This window comes from Rhinopithecus roxellana, chromosome 6 (assembly GCF_007565055.1).
Source record: "Rhinopithecus roxellana isolate Shanxi Qingling chromosome 6, ASM756505v1, whole genome shotgun sequence".
Taxonomy (NCBI): domain Eukaryota; kingdom Metazoa; phylum Chordata; class Mammalia; order Primates; family Cercopithecidae; genus Rhinopithecus; species Rhinopithecus roxellana.
The window spans coordinates 73,806,621-73,824,708 of NC_044554.1; the positions used below are offsets into that span (position 1 = coordinate 73,806,621).

Genomic DNA, 18,088 nt, shown 5'->3' on the forward strand with positions numbered 1-18,088 from the left:
ACCTTCTCTCCAGCAATTCATTTTATTACAGAGAACATTGAGGCTTTTATTTTGTTTCCTCAGAGGTTGATAGAAGAATACTAATATACTCTGAAGATAGAAAGAGAAGTCTGGCTTTCAAACGCCTTTTTGGATAGTAATGAAAGGAGTGGACGTTTAGACCGCTATCTAAAGAAGCCCTTAGATTACTTTTATATTACAAAGTTGAGTGTTATTTCATCCTTGAGCTGACTTATAGTTCAGAGTGAGGGGTAGTGTTGGCTAATAGAGCCACCCCCAAAGGTATCAGTAGCTTTTCTTTCCTGGGCAATGACCCTATTATTTCAAGGGATTTCTTTTAGTGCACGACACCCGCCCCCCCCCCCACCCCAACTCCCGGGATGGATGTTATAGAATGATTAAGTGGAGATCAATACCCTGTTGGATACTAAGGAACAGTCATGAGTCCCGATTACTTGCAGCTAATACAACACTTGGTGAAATTTGACAACATTTTAGATTTTTCTGTGAGATTTCAGGCAAATTCTAGAGCCTTCTTGACAATTTTCAGTGGCATAATAACTTTTGGCTTTGGGGAAAGGCTTGCAATGTATTCTGTGGCTGAAGAAGGTGAAGCCTTTCAATGAAGAAAATCTTGTGAAAACAATAGTCCCTAGCTGATGTGGAGGAAGGTAAAGATCGCAAGATTTCCAACTAAATGAAAGCCTTCTGCCTAAAATGAAGGAGTCTCTTTTCACTATAATTTGTTGATGTAGATAATATTGAAGTGTTAAAATATTAAAATAATTTCATTAAGGCTATAGCTTGATTTTTAAGCAATATATTACTTGTGAAATGCATTTGTATTCCTAGTAAAGGACTCTTGTATTCAATAAATTGTTTTCCTAGCAAAGGGAGTAAAAAAGAAATTCCTCTGTTTAATTTTGCTAGGCATCCACATTTCCAGCAATTTTGGAATTGGTTTCCCCTGCTATGAGTAACTGACAACCTGTGATTTATGGATTTGGAATAATTGAATTTCTTGGCTGTCATACACTTTGAGTAAGAAATATTACATATGTTTCCAGAAAAAGTGACTAAAAGAAGAAAAGAGTGAAGTGATGCCAACTCCTGACATTTTATGTGGAAACAGTGCGCTAACTGAATAATACTTAAGATGCTCCTCTAAGTTTCTGAAATATGTTTGCTAAATAATCTTTGAAAATGTAGTTTGGGACATAAGGTTTTAAAATACACCATTTTTGAAGTAAGTCAAATAATAAAGTGGAAGACCATATATTTATTATTCTCACATCCCCAGGCACAAGAAATGCAGGGTATCTTTTGACACATGTAATAGGTAGAGTAAAATTCTTCCAAAATAGGGGTTACACACCATCTCATTTTGCTTGTCAAACATACAACATTTAGTAATTTAGTGGAATTGTTCTAAGCAGAACTTTTTAAATGTGAAATCTCTAAAAATATGTTCTACTTGATTATGGGTTGTGCACATTTGCTAGTTTTTACAAGTTGTGTTCAGTTTATGGATTTCTTTTCTTTTCTTTTCTTTTTTTTTTAAGACAGAAACTCACTCTGTCACCAGGCTGGAGTGCAGTGGTGCGATCTTGGCTCACTGCAACCTCCGCCTCCCGGGTTCAAGTGATTCTCCTGCCTCAGCCTCTTAAGTAGGGGGGGCTACAGGCGCGTGCCACCAGGCCCAGCTAATTTTTGTATTTTTAGTAGAGACGGGGTTTCACCATGTTGGCCAGGATGGTCTCAATTTCTTGACCTTGTGATCCGCTCGCCTCGGCCTCCCAAAGTGCTGAGATTATAGGCGTGAGCCACCGCACCCTGCCCAATTCATGGATTTATAATTGGTGCATCACCTTCCAAATTCCATGGAGTATTTACTGACTCTTTTCATATTTTCGATTGTAATGACAGTTGGTTAATTGTGCAAGAACTTGTACAAGGACTGAAGGAAATGGGAAGTTTCTATGTGCTTTTGACTAGCATTATCCAATGGATCTTTCTGAAATGATGGGGATCTTCTGTAACTGTTGCCCATATATGTCTATTTGACACTTGGAATATGGCTAGTTTGATGGAGAAACTGAAAAACAAAAATATTCTTTTTTGGTTTAATTAATTGATATTTAGATTTAAATAGTCACATGTGGATAGTGGCTACCATATTAGACAGTGTAGGTAGACCTTAGAACAGTGAGTTTATGACCTTGAGCAATTCAAAGCTTCGCTTATGGGTGGCATTAAAATTGGCTGCTCTGGATTATGTTCAAAGGATTTCCTCAGTGGTTCTTAACTGGGTAATATCTCCCTACCAAAGAAACAGGTAAGCATTTGTTAGGACATTTTTGGTTATTAAAATGATTAGAGTGTCCTCCTGGGATTTAGTGGGAAGAGACGAAAGATGCTCAATGGCCTGAAATGTGTGGGACAGTCTGCATAATAAGTTATTATCCAGCCCAAATGCCAGTAGCAACCAGTTTGACAAACTCAAGTAGGCCATCAGAGTTCTCTAAATATTGTGGTTTAATTTGTGACATCACATGCAATCTCTGTCCTACCATAGTAAATTCTGTCTCATATGATCTGTGTCTTATTTTCTCATGCCCTTAGGGACTTCACATTCTTATTATAATCATTTTGTTTGATGTCTTCAACCAGTGTCTCTCTATACTTGAACATATTCTAACTTTTGTATCTCAACTAATATTCTTATTTAATTCTATATCCTTCATCTGTGACTATCTCTTTCCCCTCATTCACAGCAGGCTATCCCGTGCCACTCTCAGAACAACACATTTATTCGTGTAGCTACTGGGGAAGCTATTTCTGTATTATAATGAAAAGAAAGCCAATACCATATGTAGTTTCAAAGCACATCATTTTATTATAGACATGTCAGTAGAGTTACCATATCATGTTCCATTTCCAAACCATCATGTGTGCGTATATATACATATACATATACACATATGTGAATATATATACACACATACACATATAAGTTTAAAATTTCCAAAGAGAGCCCAATTGTATTCTTTTATGCCTATGATACCTCTCCCTATTTGATATGGTCCAAAGCATACCACCACACCAGTTTCACATATTTTTTCTAATTTAGTATCACCTTGCTTTCTTCCAAGGGTAGGCTCATACTAAAACTATAATGTAGTCACTTAAAACATTCCAGCATGTGGTTCAATGTATTGTCCAAATTAAATTTTCAAGCACTTAAACAATATCTTTCTAACATCCCCCACTTATCTAAAAAAGAATCACTGCACATCCCAAGTAAATCATTCTAAATTCAACTCTGAAAACACTAGGTAGAAATGATCATATTTAAAAATATATCTATACTTGGTTAAACATACACTGTAAACTATTTGAATAATTGTGATGATTGCATCTCTTTTTAACTATACATCAAAGCAGTGATATGCCTTCTTTTGCCCTTTAATGTGTTATGTTATAAATCAGTTCAAAAGGCATTACAACATTTTTCTGAGTTATTATAATTTTGTATTGTACAAACATGTTTATAGAGAAATGCTACAGAAAATTAGAGTCAGTGTTTATTCTTGCAGTACAAAACTACATTCTTGCATGAATTCAGTAGGACCATACACACACAAACATGTTCATGAAGTAATTTAGATTTTCATTGGCAAAGATCATGCCTGTTTGTGGCACTGAATGAACAGTTATGATGTTGATTCACTATGTGAGGTTGCATTATGGACAGCTTCTGTAATATACTTCTGTAATATACTAGGCAATGAAGTTATCCAAAGGCATTGGGAGACTTCAAAAACTACACCAAAAAACCAGAGTCCCATTATTTCTGTTGAATAGATGACAGCCAGAATTTTTAGTGCGCCGATTTAAATAGGTTACATGATGATCATGTTGCTATAAAATAAAAGACCTTCAAATTTTCATTAACTTGTATCATTATTACTGTGTTAGCACAATTAAAACTCATGTTTTGTTTATAAATCATATTCTCATACTGGGTACTAAATATTTTAATTTACCTATGGTTCAATAAGTAACTCATAAAAAATGACTTGAAAATTGACTAGATTTGGGGAGAAAGAAAAGTATGCAATACAGTGAGAGTTATGTATTTAAAAATAATAGATTTCTTTGCCTGTTGCCACAGGTTATATTCTCATAAATATATTCAGATATATGTTGTTTTTTCATGTATATGTGTTGTTCTTGTTTGCTATTTTAACATTCCATTATTACAGGAAAGGAATGAATCTAGCTATATAAATGTTAGCCTATCTTTTTACTTCTTCCACAAAGAATTCTTTCAGGATCTTTGGATATATGCTTTCTTAGATATGGGCTGCCTATATTATTTCATGAAAATTGTAAAACAAAACACCTAAGTTAAATTACAGCAAAGGTAAGTATAACTTCATTGTTGGGGGATTACATCATCTGCCCTTTTGTATCATTTAATTGGACTGCAAGGTGTTTGAAATACCAATACCATCAACAATTTTAAGTCATGATGTCTTTATAAATATGGAAGTATGTCATTAAAATCATGTTCATTTATAAATTAATTTTAATTGCTATACATAAGTACTATAATCATAGTGAAACAGTAAAATAAGTAATCTATCTATATACTACACTATTCAGATCACTCATCTTCATAAATATCAGCCACAATGGTATTTACACAAAACAAACCTAATAAAAAGAAGAAAAATGGGCAAGTTTAGTAGAAATTAAACATGTGATTTTGTGGGCATAGAAGAGCCTTGAGCAATTGCCTTCCCATTTCTATTGGAGTAGATTCTTAATAATACCCCCACAGCATCACAATTGCTTTTCTAATACCTATTTACATTCATGTATGCTATAATATATGCTGTATACATGTTGTATATTTACAGTATATATACACACATTCACACACATCCTTTATTCTTAGGCTCATTCATGAACATGCACATCAGTCTGCACAGTATGATCAAAACATGTTTATTTTCTTAAATGATATTCACATATAACTTTTCATTCTTTGTGCAAAAATGCAAAAATACCATATAGATTAGTATTCTCTCTCTCTAAAAAGTCTCTTTTTTATGCTTGAGGTTTTATGTCCTTTACAAATAAATTATGAAATATATTTCATTCACAAGTTGAAAATAATTACAATGTTTTTATAACAAGGCATTACTGAGGTTTTGAATGGTGGCATCCTTGAAGCCATCTGTCTTTCAAAACAAAGACATCAGTAAGTTATTTTTATTTCTTGATATTTGCACTTTTCAATTACTCATATGAAATATGTCATTACAAATCTAATTATCATGCTAGTCAAATAGTGTTTGTATAGAATATGCATTTTATTTGTTTTATTATTTCTTTTTCCTGAAAAGGAAACAATCTGGAAAGCCTCTTGAAATTATTGTAATAGAATGTTTCTGGAAAGTTTTTTACCCCATGAAAAAGGGTGGAGAAACCAGTGAGGCAATATATTTTTTAGGAAGAATAATTTTAGTGGATGCTCAGGAGAAATAAATGCAAATGCAAAAACTGTTTTATTTTCTAGTCCTGTGGTGTCTCATTGCCTCATGAAAATCCTAAAACGTGTTCAATTCTTTAAAACATTGATTATACTCTTCCATTAAATATCAGCTGTGGTCCTCCATTGCTCATGTTGTCTGTCATTTCCTGTTAGAAAAATGACATGATTCATTAAAATTCACTTTTGGAATAAGACATTGTTTTGGTTAATAAGTTTGCAAAACAGAAATTTTAATCCATTGAAAAACTTGCTAAGTTTTGGGGAAAGACAAGGATATATTTGAGGAAATAAAATTTCATGGCATCTTGGAGCACATGAAAATGCTGAAGTAAGAGTCGGTTAGACCAAAATATTCTATCCACAACAACAGTCCATTCACTCCCCACTTTCCTGAGTTTCCTCTTTCTTTCTTCAACTAAATTTTGGAAAGACCTCGCCTAGAAAGAAGAAGATGGTTAAATGCGCAAGTTTTTCTAATGCATAGACTCTGCTGAGCCTGTCAACAAAGTGCCAATGCATTCTAGAGGTGACCTTTCTTCTATAGGAAAATGCGTGGCCTTTTGCTAAGAACAGAAAAAGGTCTACAAGGGAATCATTGCTCATTTGTAACTATGGATCACTAAAAAATCCCAGTAGGAAAGATTGTTTTTCATGACACCACCACTCTTCCAGTAAGAAGTAATAACAGCGAAGTCTCTTAACATGTTTTTAATGGATCAGTTACTAAAAAGTTAATAAGTAAAACTATATAGAAAAGCACTGAAAATATAGATGCAAAGGACAAACTAGCATTAAAAATTTCACTTTCGATTATATGAAATAACATTATGAAAAATTGTGATGCTTTTAATTCATATGTTTTTTTAAATATTAAACCCTTCCCAACACAATAAAAAGTGATGGGATGTGAAGCCCATTCATATTTTAATGGTTAGAGCATCATACTAAAAATATGTTGTTAAAATTATCTAAAAATAGATTGGCAGCATCTTTCCATGCTTGCACGAGCCTATTTACAACAGAGCAGTAAAGAAATACATATATATATATATGTATAAAATATATATATATATAAAAGAAATACATATATATATACACACACACACACACACACATATATATATATATATATTCTCAATTTACTTCTATCTGTTTCTATCTAGCTCTGTTTGGAGAATCTGCTAGATGTGTACATGGTGAAAGTCTCCTAGAGATGCATGTGATGAAAAATCTGAAAATATATTAGGGTTATCGTGCTGGAGCTAAGTTTATAGCTCAGAAATCTGATTCGAGGCTTCATTGAGGAACTCATCATTGATGGCAAAATAAGTAGAATCACCCCCCACCCCCAATGATCTTCAACAAAATTTACTTTTCCCCTTTTCCCTGCTAAGAGAAAAATCAAATTTCTAGTAAATTTACATAAACCCATTCGGTGGCTTTTCTTCTTCTACGAGGACTTCGCACTCAAAAACTGCTTAGAAACGATAAAAAGTTAATCCATTATATTAACCTTCAATTGCAGAATTTAGTAAAACAATTTTTAAAAATTTTACAAAAAAAGAGTTTTCTTAACTGAATTCACTCTGCCACGAACACAGCAAAATCACTGACCGGAAAGAAGAGTGAAAATTATTTTTAAAATGAGTGAGTCTCCACTTTGCAAAAAAATTTGCAAATAGGCATGCTTAATTTAATAGGAAGATTGTAGTTTAAATTTGGGCTGGACCAATGTGACTATTTGCAAATGGGCTTTCTGCAAATGGGCCATAGTATCCATGTGACTTTCTGTATGTCCAATTACTTTGTTTCAGCAAACCAAGAAACATGACTATTTATTTTTAACAATTTGAAATATGGGAACTAAATTTAAAATTTATCACATAAGATAATTTTACTAGAAGAGTCTTTTCATACTGAAATTTTACTGTATTAGTGTCCAACTTTGGCCATCTTCTCATGCAATTTTAGCATGAGGGAAATATACAGTTTGTGTTTATCCAGACATATCTGTTATTAAAAACAAAACTCTGGCCCATGAATGATTATACTGAGTCAGTATCATGAAGTAGCAGACAATAAAAGGAGTCGTGAATCATCCAAGCAGAAATGTGTTTGGATGCTTATAGGCGGGCTGAGTATTTTAAATACTCAACCAACTTTCAAGCTACAAGACTCGGCCATGTAGGTTTATGTCAGCTCTGCAAAGTAAGCGCTTATGAAAGCGATACTTTGAGAAACAACATTAAACAACATCAGTTCAGACTGATCTGTTGACATCATGACTTTCTGGAAGGGGGTAATGCTTTCTGCAGTGACATTACAACATGGTAACTCCCTAGAAATCAGCGTACCTTGTAGGTAACTCTGGTGTCGGGGGCACCACCGGGCAGCTGGGCAAGTCGGTTATTTCAATAGCCCTCAATCTCTAATGTAAATATAGCAATCATACAATAAATATTGCACAAATATATACAGAAAACTAAATCAGACTAGTATAAAAATAAAGCACAAAAGAGCCCCTATTCATATATACATATAAAATGACTATCTATTTTTAACAATCATTTCTTTAAATTACTGGAGTCTTCCTATGTATATTATTAATTCTTTAATGAAGGACATGCGTAGCTCTGTTTAAAACTGCTTTCTTGAGTCAATTTGAGAACACTTGCTCCCCTTATTTGAATGTATAGATTGTACACAAAATGGAAACACTACAGAATAAATATTTTTCCTTCAAAATAACATTATAAAGAAATGTGCAGTAAGTCTTGCTGTTATTACTTCTGCTCTGTGCTTATGCAATTTTATTTCCATGACATGAAGCAAAACATAAATTACCTTAGTGAGTGTATTTTACAAATGTTTCCTCTTTTCTCTACTAGATCCAGTAGCAGGAACTGAATTAAGGAATATGTGCAAAATGTAATAGAAACACAGACATCATACTATACCATTTGTCCTTTTTATACAATTAATTTAACTTCCTATTTGTATGGGTTTCATGAAACAATTATGCAAGGACAACTGCTTAAAATACAGGCAAAGCTATCCATATGTGCATAAGTTTAGATGAGAATTAAATGAAGCTTTATATGGACTGTAATATCTGCACTGATAGGCCAGGCTTTTTGTCACCTTATTAAAAAGCCCCTTTATACTTGAAGATCAAATTTACATAATCAAATGCATCTCCTTACAAGAACAAGGGAAGGGCTAGAAAAGGGAATTCATGCAATTTCTAAAACTGGCATTATTGAGTGGAGAGTGTATTTAGTATCTGTGCTTTTCCTCAGTATAATACATAAAAATCCATATTTATAAAGCATTCAATATTTTATGAAATACTATTTTAGGCACTGTGTTTTTGAATAGACAGATAGACTACAAACTTTTGTCGAACATAGGTGTACCCATGAACTGCAGAGAAAAAATAAATAAATGTAAAATTTCTATTCTTAACCCAATAGAGCCAAATGTATAAAATCTGATTCCTCAAAGTGTGATCTAAAGTTTCAAGTTGATTCACCCAGAGTGGACTTCAGTCTTCATCATGTGCTAGCAGTGAGAGGAAAAGGTACGAAACTCACTTTCTCAGCCATTTCATGAGAGTGATGCAGGGAATGCTCCCTTTCTGAGAACATCCTCCTCTGTTCATAACTGGCTAGTCGACAAGTGAGCCAGGAAGAGAGAGTGCAGCCCCCGATCCCAATGCACGCGAGAGACATGGAGGCAAGGTGCAGAGGGTATAGGGAGGAAGTTTTCTTTGTGACTGCCCGGAGGAACTGAAAATTCAGGATGCCCCCAATGAGTCCACAGATACAGCAGGCTGAAAAGAGGATCATCTGATAAAAAAAAAAAAATAAAGAAAGGGAGCGTTAAAGTTGAAAAGTCAAACCTGACCAGAACACAGTTGCCCTGTCGGGCTGCACGTCAAGGATGACTAACCTACAATAAAGAAGAAAAAGTGGTTTTGGTGCTTCACAGAGGATAGGAGTTTTTTTTTTTTTTTTTTTTTTAAGCCAAGTTTCTGTTCACTCTGACTCACTGTAGACAGAGAGAGTATACCACAGTGTTTCAGAAATTAATAGCTGACGATATTAAAGCCAAGAATATAGCTTATGAAAACCCTGAAGCAAACAAAATTTATCTTCTAGGTAGATTCAGATTTAAATATTTATTTAACATCTGTGTGCTACTATGCTAGAAACTTTAACAGATATCATCTCAATTAACACTCCCAGCAAGCCTCTGAGATAGTAACATGTGTTTTAGAAAATGAATGGTAAATAGCTAACGCTAAATTTAGGCACCAAACCCAGATTTTTCTGATTCCAAATCTAATTTCACTGTGTCAATCCTTCAAAAATATCTCAATAGCTGCTCTTTGGATTGTCACTGGTTCCACCTAACTTCAAATCTTTATACCTTCCTACCTATGTGAGCTTAGGAAATTTAGTTAAATCTCTTTTTTTAAAAAAAGTTCACTCATATTTCATTGTGCGTGTATTTCCTAAACAAGTACTTTAGGGGCTCCTATGAACTGGCCCCTATATATTACAAATATTTTATTATTTTGTGGCACTGTTGTTGAAGAATATACAATAGGTGTTCCAAAAATACTGTTTGTTTGTTTGTTTTAGAGAAACATGATGTAGCTTTGCTTTTGGTCCTACTATTGGTTGGATCTCAGTGTCTATTAATAGAGCTAGGGGGGTTAATCAACAACTATCATAGGATCCCTAGCAGAACCAAGAATAATGCTTTCTGAGATGTAAATATTTTGTGAATATTTAATAAACTTAATTAACTAGTCAAATAACTTTAATAATTATATTTTCTTTTAGCATCTGGTCTAAATTCTTCCATGGGCTTTCATGATACTTTATAGTATGATACTAATTGAATTATGCAATCTAATTTCCATTCTTCTCTGGAACACAGTCTTATTCCAGTCACCTCTCTCGTCCTTCAATATGGGTTACTTATTCCCACATCAGTGATATTTTTCATTTCCTGGAAATAATTTTGCTTTTTCCTTAGACTCCTGGATGAAAGGCACAAATTAAGTCCTAACTTGGACTTTATTGATCTCCTCCTTTGCTATAATTCCCCAGGTCAAACAGCTTTGTAACTAACTGGCTTTAACATTTAATTTTACTTTATCGGGTATTATTTTTCTTTGTTTTTTTTTTTCTTTGTTTTTTTTTTTTTTCTTTTTTTTTTTTTTTTTTTGAGATGGAGTCCTGCTCTGTCGCCCAGGCTGGAGTGCAGTGGCGCAATCTCGGCTCACTGCAAGCTCCGCCTCCCGGGTTCTAGCCATTCTCCAGCCTCAGCCTCCCGAGAAGTAGCTGGGACCACAAGCGTCCGCCACCACGCCCGGCTAATTTTTTGTAATTTTAGTAGAGACGAGGTTTCACCGTGTTAGCCTCGGTCTCCTGACCTCGTGATCCGCCTGCCTTGGCCTCCCAAAGTGCTGGGATTACAGGCGTGAGCCACCGCGCCCGGCCTTATCAGGTATTATTTTTCATTGACAGTTGAGTTTACCCTGCACTTATTAAGCACCTAGCATCTGTTAGCCCCTGAGTCAGCAGCTGCTGGCATTACAATCAATCATTCATAATTATTCCTCTTGAGAATGGTTAAATCTTGTGAAAGAGAAGATCCAGAATTTTAACATAGCGTGATAAATATTAAGAAAGGAATATATGGATTGCTCTCGGAGTAGGGAGGAGAAGAATTTAGCCCAGCCAAGATTTTTGGAGAAGGCTTTCTTGAGAATATGTCATGTCGGTAACTACAGTAACTACAGTAGTTAATTTCATTTCTTCAACTTAATTCAGCATTCCTTATTGCATCTGTAAGTATCATCAGAGCTAAAAATCCAATAATGAATAAAATTTTTTATACTTGATTAAATATAATACTGAAGATCCGTTACCAATAATAAAATCATCCTACTAAGTGTAAACTTGTAGCTCACGATGCCTAGTAGAATTAACCAATTATATTTTATTTTAAAGTAGGTTTGGATGTCATGCTGTTCTTTGGGGATATATTTTGGTGTTTACTCATTCTCTAAAAATATGGAAAGATATTATAATCAAACTTCAAATAATTAATTATTGTTATAGAGAAAGTAGACAATACCTTTAGTTTTCTATCACAGGAAAGCCCATATCTTTCCTGATGTCATTCTGATTAATTCTTTAAAGGCATGACACCTCATTAACATGTGCTAACAAAGCAATCTTATCCGGGAATTAAAATGTTAAAGTCTGTAACCATATACCATTTTCAAATTTCACCAGATTGGAGACTCTAGACTGCAGATATATTTGGAATGAAAATTTTTTTAAAAAATTTCATTAAAATATAGAAAATCTTGATAGTTAAATGCCATCAATGGGGACTTCAGAAGGTACAGAGCATAATGTACCTTCTAATAGTAGATACAGCTACCACCTGAATGGTAGTTTCTAAAAAAAAAAATCAGATTTCATTATTTTTTTTTTTCTTTGTAACTTATAACAGAAAGACAGAAAAGTGACACTATTGCTTTTGTATAAAACAACAACAACAACAACAAAAAGCCTCTTCCTTCCTTTTTTATTTTTTCCTTCCCTCCCTCCTCTTCTTTCTCTCTCTCTCTTTTCTCTTTCTTTTCCTTTTTGTCTTGCTTCCTTGTTTGTTTACTTGCTTTCTCCCAAAGAGTTGTTCCTACATAGTCATAAAGAGTCTTGGTAGAGGAAGAGCATAAGAAGAGTGAAGGCTATGTCTAAAGAATGATGGGAGAATCATAAATGCAAATTACAAGCCTGAAAAAAATACATTTTTTTCTAAAGGTTTCATTTTTCCCTTTATGTAATTTTTAAAAATCAAATATAAAATTGCTGTCTAAAGCAGTGAGGGCTTTAGCCTTTTTGTCATAATAGATGTTCTCACAAAGAAAGGTGTGATTAGAAAAAGGGGTCAAATAAAAATAACTGCAATGCTTCCAATTCCCTGATTGCTCACATAACTGGCCTCCCCTTGGAAAACTCTTTTTAGGCTCAAAGGCCACTTCCTAGGGTCCCTGTGTAGTATTAATTTTGCTAATTTGTAAGTGTCTATGTTCTTTCCCATAATACTTGGTAAAATAAACCACACTTTTTCCTTAATTCCAAACTCTCATAAAAAATCATGAAAGGCAATGCGGAATCCACACTTCAGCATGCAGTGTGTCTCATCCAGCCAATATCAGAGTTAACTGGGAGTGTGTTCCATACCCCAGAAACCTGCTATAGTACCACAAAACATCTGAAAACACTTATGTGTGCATTCACAGTAATAAAAGAAAATAAAATAAATCTCTGAGAATTAACTGTAACCATAGCAACACAGCTGTCTTGCTGCTTCGCAAAACTTGCTTCACAGTCAAAGAAAGCCAATAATCCTTAGGCCCAGTTCCATATTTAAACGGTTACATTTCTCATGGGCTGAAGCTTTATCTTCTTGAGCTCACTGAAGGATTCAGGCGATTGTCTGGCAGTCTTCAAATTGGAAAACTAGAGACTGCCATCTGCAGCAGTCATTAAAGGTTACATATTCCGGTATTTAAAGAGTTTATTAAAGTGTTTTTATATTGGTGGGCTTTTGTCATGGTTTCTAATAATTTTGATGGTTTTCTTTGAAAACAGAAAAGGCAGGATTTTTTTGCCATTTTTTTTTTTTTTGTCTCAAACTAGCAATATTCAGTATATGAAAACCGGCTAGTCATCATTTCTATTTTAGAATTTTACATTTCAAACACCTCAATGCATAATACAAACAAATAAAAAACTTACGACAAGTCCTGATTTTTTTTTGGCGCACAATATTCCACAAATGCCACAAAGAAGAAACTGAAAAGGAAAAGAAGAACAATTATGCCTTATCCAAAGACACGAGGACCCCTAGATTTTAGCTTTTAGTTCACTCATGACACTTTCTCCAGGGAAGATAGAACATTTTAAATTTCCTTCAAAACCTGGAAAGGATAAGATCTCATTCTAAAATAGTAAAGGATAAAAGTATAAACCCTAATAAAAATTTATTTTTTGCAAGATTGTTAGAGGTAATTGAATCCATTTTAGCACCAGGTAAAATTATTAAGTAAATAAATTTAGAGCTTTGTTTCTCTCATTTCCTTTCACTGTCTGATTCCTTTCCACTTTCTTAGGGAGAAAAGTGGTGTGATTCATTCATACTTAACAACGAGAAATCAGTAAATTATACTACAGGAAAGAATCTGCACAAATCAAAAGATAATGCATCAGACAAGGAGATGATTCTCTATAGAGATACTCTTTGTACCTCTCCAACTGGTACAATGACTACTTCCTTATTCTACCAGAAAGACTGTTCTTGCGGATATGTCAGAAGAACACAAAGGGATAAAGCAATTGATAGCATGTAATTTCTTGTAGATAAAACATTGTTGACATAATTGCTTTGCACAGGCAGTCACATCAGGTTATCTACCAAGGAGAGACTGTTAGATATTTTGGTGATCATAAAACGATAAATAGTTTAATTTGAATAGAAACAGTTCCATTTGAATGCAAGTTTTCACATACTTCTAACTCGAACTAAACTATATAAAATATTCATTAATAAGTAAGAAGTCCACTAAAGGACTTCAGATTTGTAAAGAAAATTTTGGGCCGGGCGCGGTGGCTCAAGCCTGTAATCCCAGCACTTTGGGAGGCCAAGACGGGCGGATCACGAGGTCAGGAGATGGAGACCATCCTGGCTAACCCGGTGAAACCCCGTCTCTACTAAAAAATACAAAAAAAAAAACTAGCCGGGCGAGGTGGCGGGCGCCTGTAGTCCCAGCTGCTGGGGAGGCTGAGGCAGGAGAATGGCGGGAACCCGGGAGGCGGAGCTTGCGGTGAGCCAAGATCCGGCCACTGCACTCCAGCCTGGGCGACAGAGCGAGACTCCGTCTCAAAAAAAAAAAAAAAAAAAGAAAAAAAAATTTTTGATTTGCAAAGAGAACTACTTTTCATTGTTGTTGTTTAATTATCTGAAGTCAGAACTAACAATATAGCTTATTTCACTAAATATTTGACACCTGGATAGATTTATTTCCAAATACATATGAAAATATGCTAAAGATTATCTGAGATAATATGCATGTGAGAAGTACCAAGAAAATTTGTTCAAAAGCAATAAGTAAGGGAAGTTGTTGCAAGGAACCTTTTCCTATAAGGGAGCAAAATGATTATGCAGGCAGTGGTGCAGCAAGAAGGAATAGGGAACACAGAATATATAAGAATTTGGTATATAATTTAGATGACCTTTCATATTAATGGAAATGATTATTTTCCCAATAAATAGAACTAGAATAATGTGTTAACGTTCCCTAACATACACCAAAATTAATATAAAATTGAATATTTATACAAGAACAACTAAGTTAAATATTGATGTAATTTTAGAGGACCAGGAAGGATTTTCTAAATGTAGTACCAAAGTAATAAACCAAAGTAGAAAGTACTTATTAATAGAAAAAAATTAATTCTGATGGTCAAAAACATAACACTAAAAGGCAAAAAATGTTGGGATTATATTCAGAAAGTACATGATAGCTAAATAGTTAACATACTTTAGAAATAGAGCTAACAAAATATTTTTAGTATTATAAAACCATGAGAAGATAGAAACTCAGAACTTTATAAAATCTGAATACTTGCATAATTTTTCAGTAGCCTTAAAAAACTGTTTCAGAGTGACCATTTCTCACCACCCACTGTGTCCTAAGTGTAGATGATCATGTCCTCTTCCATGGACTCTTTTTGTTACTAATTTCATCTCACATTTTTCAAGGCTGTGCTCAAGAAATTCCAGTTTGGACCAATTCTGTACCTCTCAGTGCTTCAAGCTTCAGATCAAAGCTCAAGCATACTCTTCTCCTTAAGTTTCCCTGACTACCCTGTTTTCATCCTGAAAGTTCGTTTATCTAGAACTCAATCGAAAAGAATTTGAAAGCAGTGTAGTTTTATGTGCCTTGCATCTGTTTTGAAATCTATAAACACCGCCATTATTCATTTACAGTAAAGCCCAAGGGGTGGTCAGGAGCATAAGCAGAGTTCTCCATTCAACCATCTGGTTGGAACATCTAGGTGCCAATAAATTTGCTATTTTGTATTGTCTCACTTCAATTGGATGGAGCTAAGAAATGGGAATTCGAGGACTGGGAGAGGGAAGGGAGAGTAGTGAAGGAATCAATCAATATTTTTTCTACTTGCAGCAGAAGAATGTAAATACTCTCCAACTGTCACTTCTGTTAGAGTATCCAAAAATCACATTTCCTAGAGAAAAACTGTAACCTGAGAAAAAGTGGGCACATGTAATGGGAAGTATATGAAATTATGGGATTTATGAGGAGGATCTAAAAGATCTTGGTTGAAATTTAGCCACCACAGTTTATAGAAAAGAGAAAAAGAGGCCCCCAAAGTAGTAAATTGATATTTTATTTCATTGGCTATCTTTATTTACCCCAAGTCATAATACTGGAAGAGATCTTAAAAGATTATTTAATTTATCCCTCAAAGCTTACATGTGGGAATGTGGGGAACTAGAGGTCCAGAGAGGTTAGTGACTTGCTCAAGGTAACACATAAAGGTCAGAAATCACACATACAATTTAAGACTTTATTAAGTGTCTAATTAATTTGTTTTTAATAATGTAATGGACCAGATGTGGTGGCTCATGCCTGTAATCCCAGCATGTTGGGAGGACGAGGCAGGTGGATCACAAGGTCAGGAGTCTGAGACCAGCCTGGCCAATATGGTGAAACCTCATCTCTACTAAAAATACAAAAATTAGCCAGGCATGGTTGTGGGCGCCTGTAGTCCCAGCTACTCTGGAGGTGGAGGCAGGAGAATCACTTGAACCCAGGAGGTGGAGCTTGCAGTGAGCCAAGATCGAGTCACTGCACTCCAGCCTGGGCAACAGAGCAAGACTCTGTCTCAAAAAAAAAAAAAAAAAAAAGTTAATGGAAGTGATTTTTAAAGAGGGCTTTTTTTGGTGTTAGTTCAGTGTAGATTATACTAGCAAATCCAACTGGAAGTGTTCAATGAATTCCTACTCACCTACAACTGCAAGACCATTGTTAATTTATGATATAACTTTTGATGTAATAAAATAATAAGAACATCAGTCAATTGTGTTACATTCTAAAATTAAATGCATCTTATTTTATAAAGGAATTTGTTATAATATTTCAAGGTACATTTTTTTTGTTCAACATAACTTTATCCAGGATGCAAAGCACTTACCCACATTATGGAAATTATTAAGCAAGTAAAAAAACAAATTAGCTAAAAAAGTAAAGCTGATAGCTGTACGTATGTGTACATGTGTAAAGCCTGAACAATTTTACATGAGAAAATATAATTTCTGAGAAGATGGAATGTTTAAATCCAGGGTTACTTGTGTTGCTCTTATTGTGAAATAATATAAATGCTGCAATCTAATGATAAGACATCAAGTGCTACACTATAAAATAAAATTAGTTCATCCTCCAAGCGAACTTCATTTGATTCCAATTTAGATTATATTCAATAGAAAACTAAGATTGTGACTTGTTGGATGAAATGACATGATTATGAACACAGTATTTTACACTTTGAGTGGATTTTCTTTATGTTAAGTCCTTGGAGATTTCTGCTTTTGTTTAGGACATAGAAAGATGCAAAGATGTCATTTCCACTCTTACAGCAAGGAAATGATGATATTTTAGAGCCCATCAGAGAGCTGGTTGAGGTTCCAAGACAATGAGATAACCTCAATTCAAAGAGGGACAATCTTCTTCAAGAAAAATCTGATGCTGTGTCACCTGTTGCAGAGTAAGGGAGGAAGAGACAGTGGGCATCACACATTTGTGTGTGTTGAGGGAGGTATAAAGCCCTGCTCCTTCCGTAGACCTTCTTTTTTATGAAGCAAAAGCCTTAGGTTTCTGGCAGAAGGGAAGCAGAACTTCTCATTTCCAGGGTCTATTCAAATATAGATTGCCACGGTAACTGGAGGAAAAGTAGAAGATACTTTGAAAAAAAAAAAAAAATACAGAGGGAGAGGCAGGAATTCATCTTGGGCCTAGCATCCTATGCCTATACTAAATAGAGGACATCGACCACTGGAGAAGAGGCAGGAACCTTCTGCCCAAGGTCAACCCCACATATAGGGCTAAGTTTAATTGTCTCAGGGAGCAGGGTACAGAATACTGAGAAAGCCCCACACCTGAGATCAGGTGCACAGGGACTTCTAAACTAAAACTGGTCGACAACAACAAAACACCTTCTCCTTCAGCCCCACCTTCACTTCACCATGAGTTAGCAGTTGGGAGTAACAACTGATAGCAGTCTACCAATGAGGGAGAGACAACAGCATGGGAGGAGACCCTACACCCCGACCCTGTGATGAAGATGAACAGGTACTCCAGCTGAGGGTGGGGCACTCACACCAAAAAAAAAAAAAGAAAAAATAAATATGTCCAGC

General features: G+C 34.8%; 1 protein-coding gene across 6 annotated transcripts in view; it reads right to left on the reverse strand.

The window, feature by feature from the left end:
* Positions 1-2,873: 2,873 nt before the first annotated feature.
* The window catches only part of TMEM196 (transmembrane protein 196), a 53,749-nt gene continuing 38,534 nt past the window's right edge, over positions 2,874-18,088 (reverse strand). For 3 of the 6 annotated variants that reach the window (XM_030932878.1, XM_030932876.1, XM_030932875.1), the window contains exons 2-5: positions 13,393-13,449; positions 9,157-9,411; positions 7,918-7,991; positions 2,874-5,709 (exon numbers count right to left, since the gene is read on the reverse strand). In XM_030932878.1, coding sequence (XP_030788738.1) covers positions 5,703-5,709; positions 7,918-7,991; positions 9,157-9,411 — 336 coding nt within the window. In that variant the 5' untranslated portion in view covers positions 13,393-13,449 and the 3' untranslated portion in view covers positions 2,874-5,702. The remainder of the gene's footprint in view (positions 5,710-7,917; positions 7,992-9,156; positions 9,412-13,392; positions 13,450-18,088) is intronic. The other 3 variants (XM_030932879.1, XM_030932877.1, XM_010358707.2) reach the window with 1 other exon arrangement.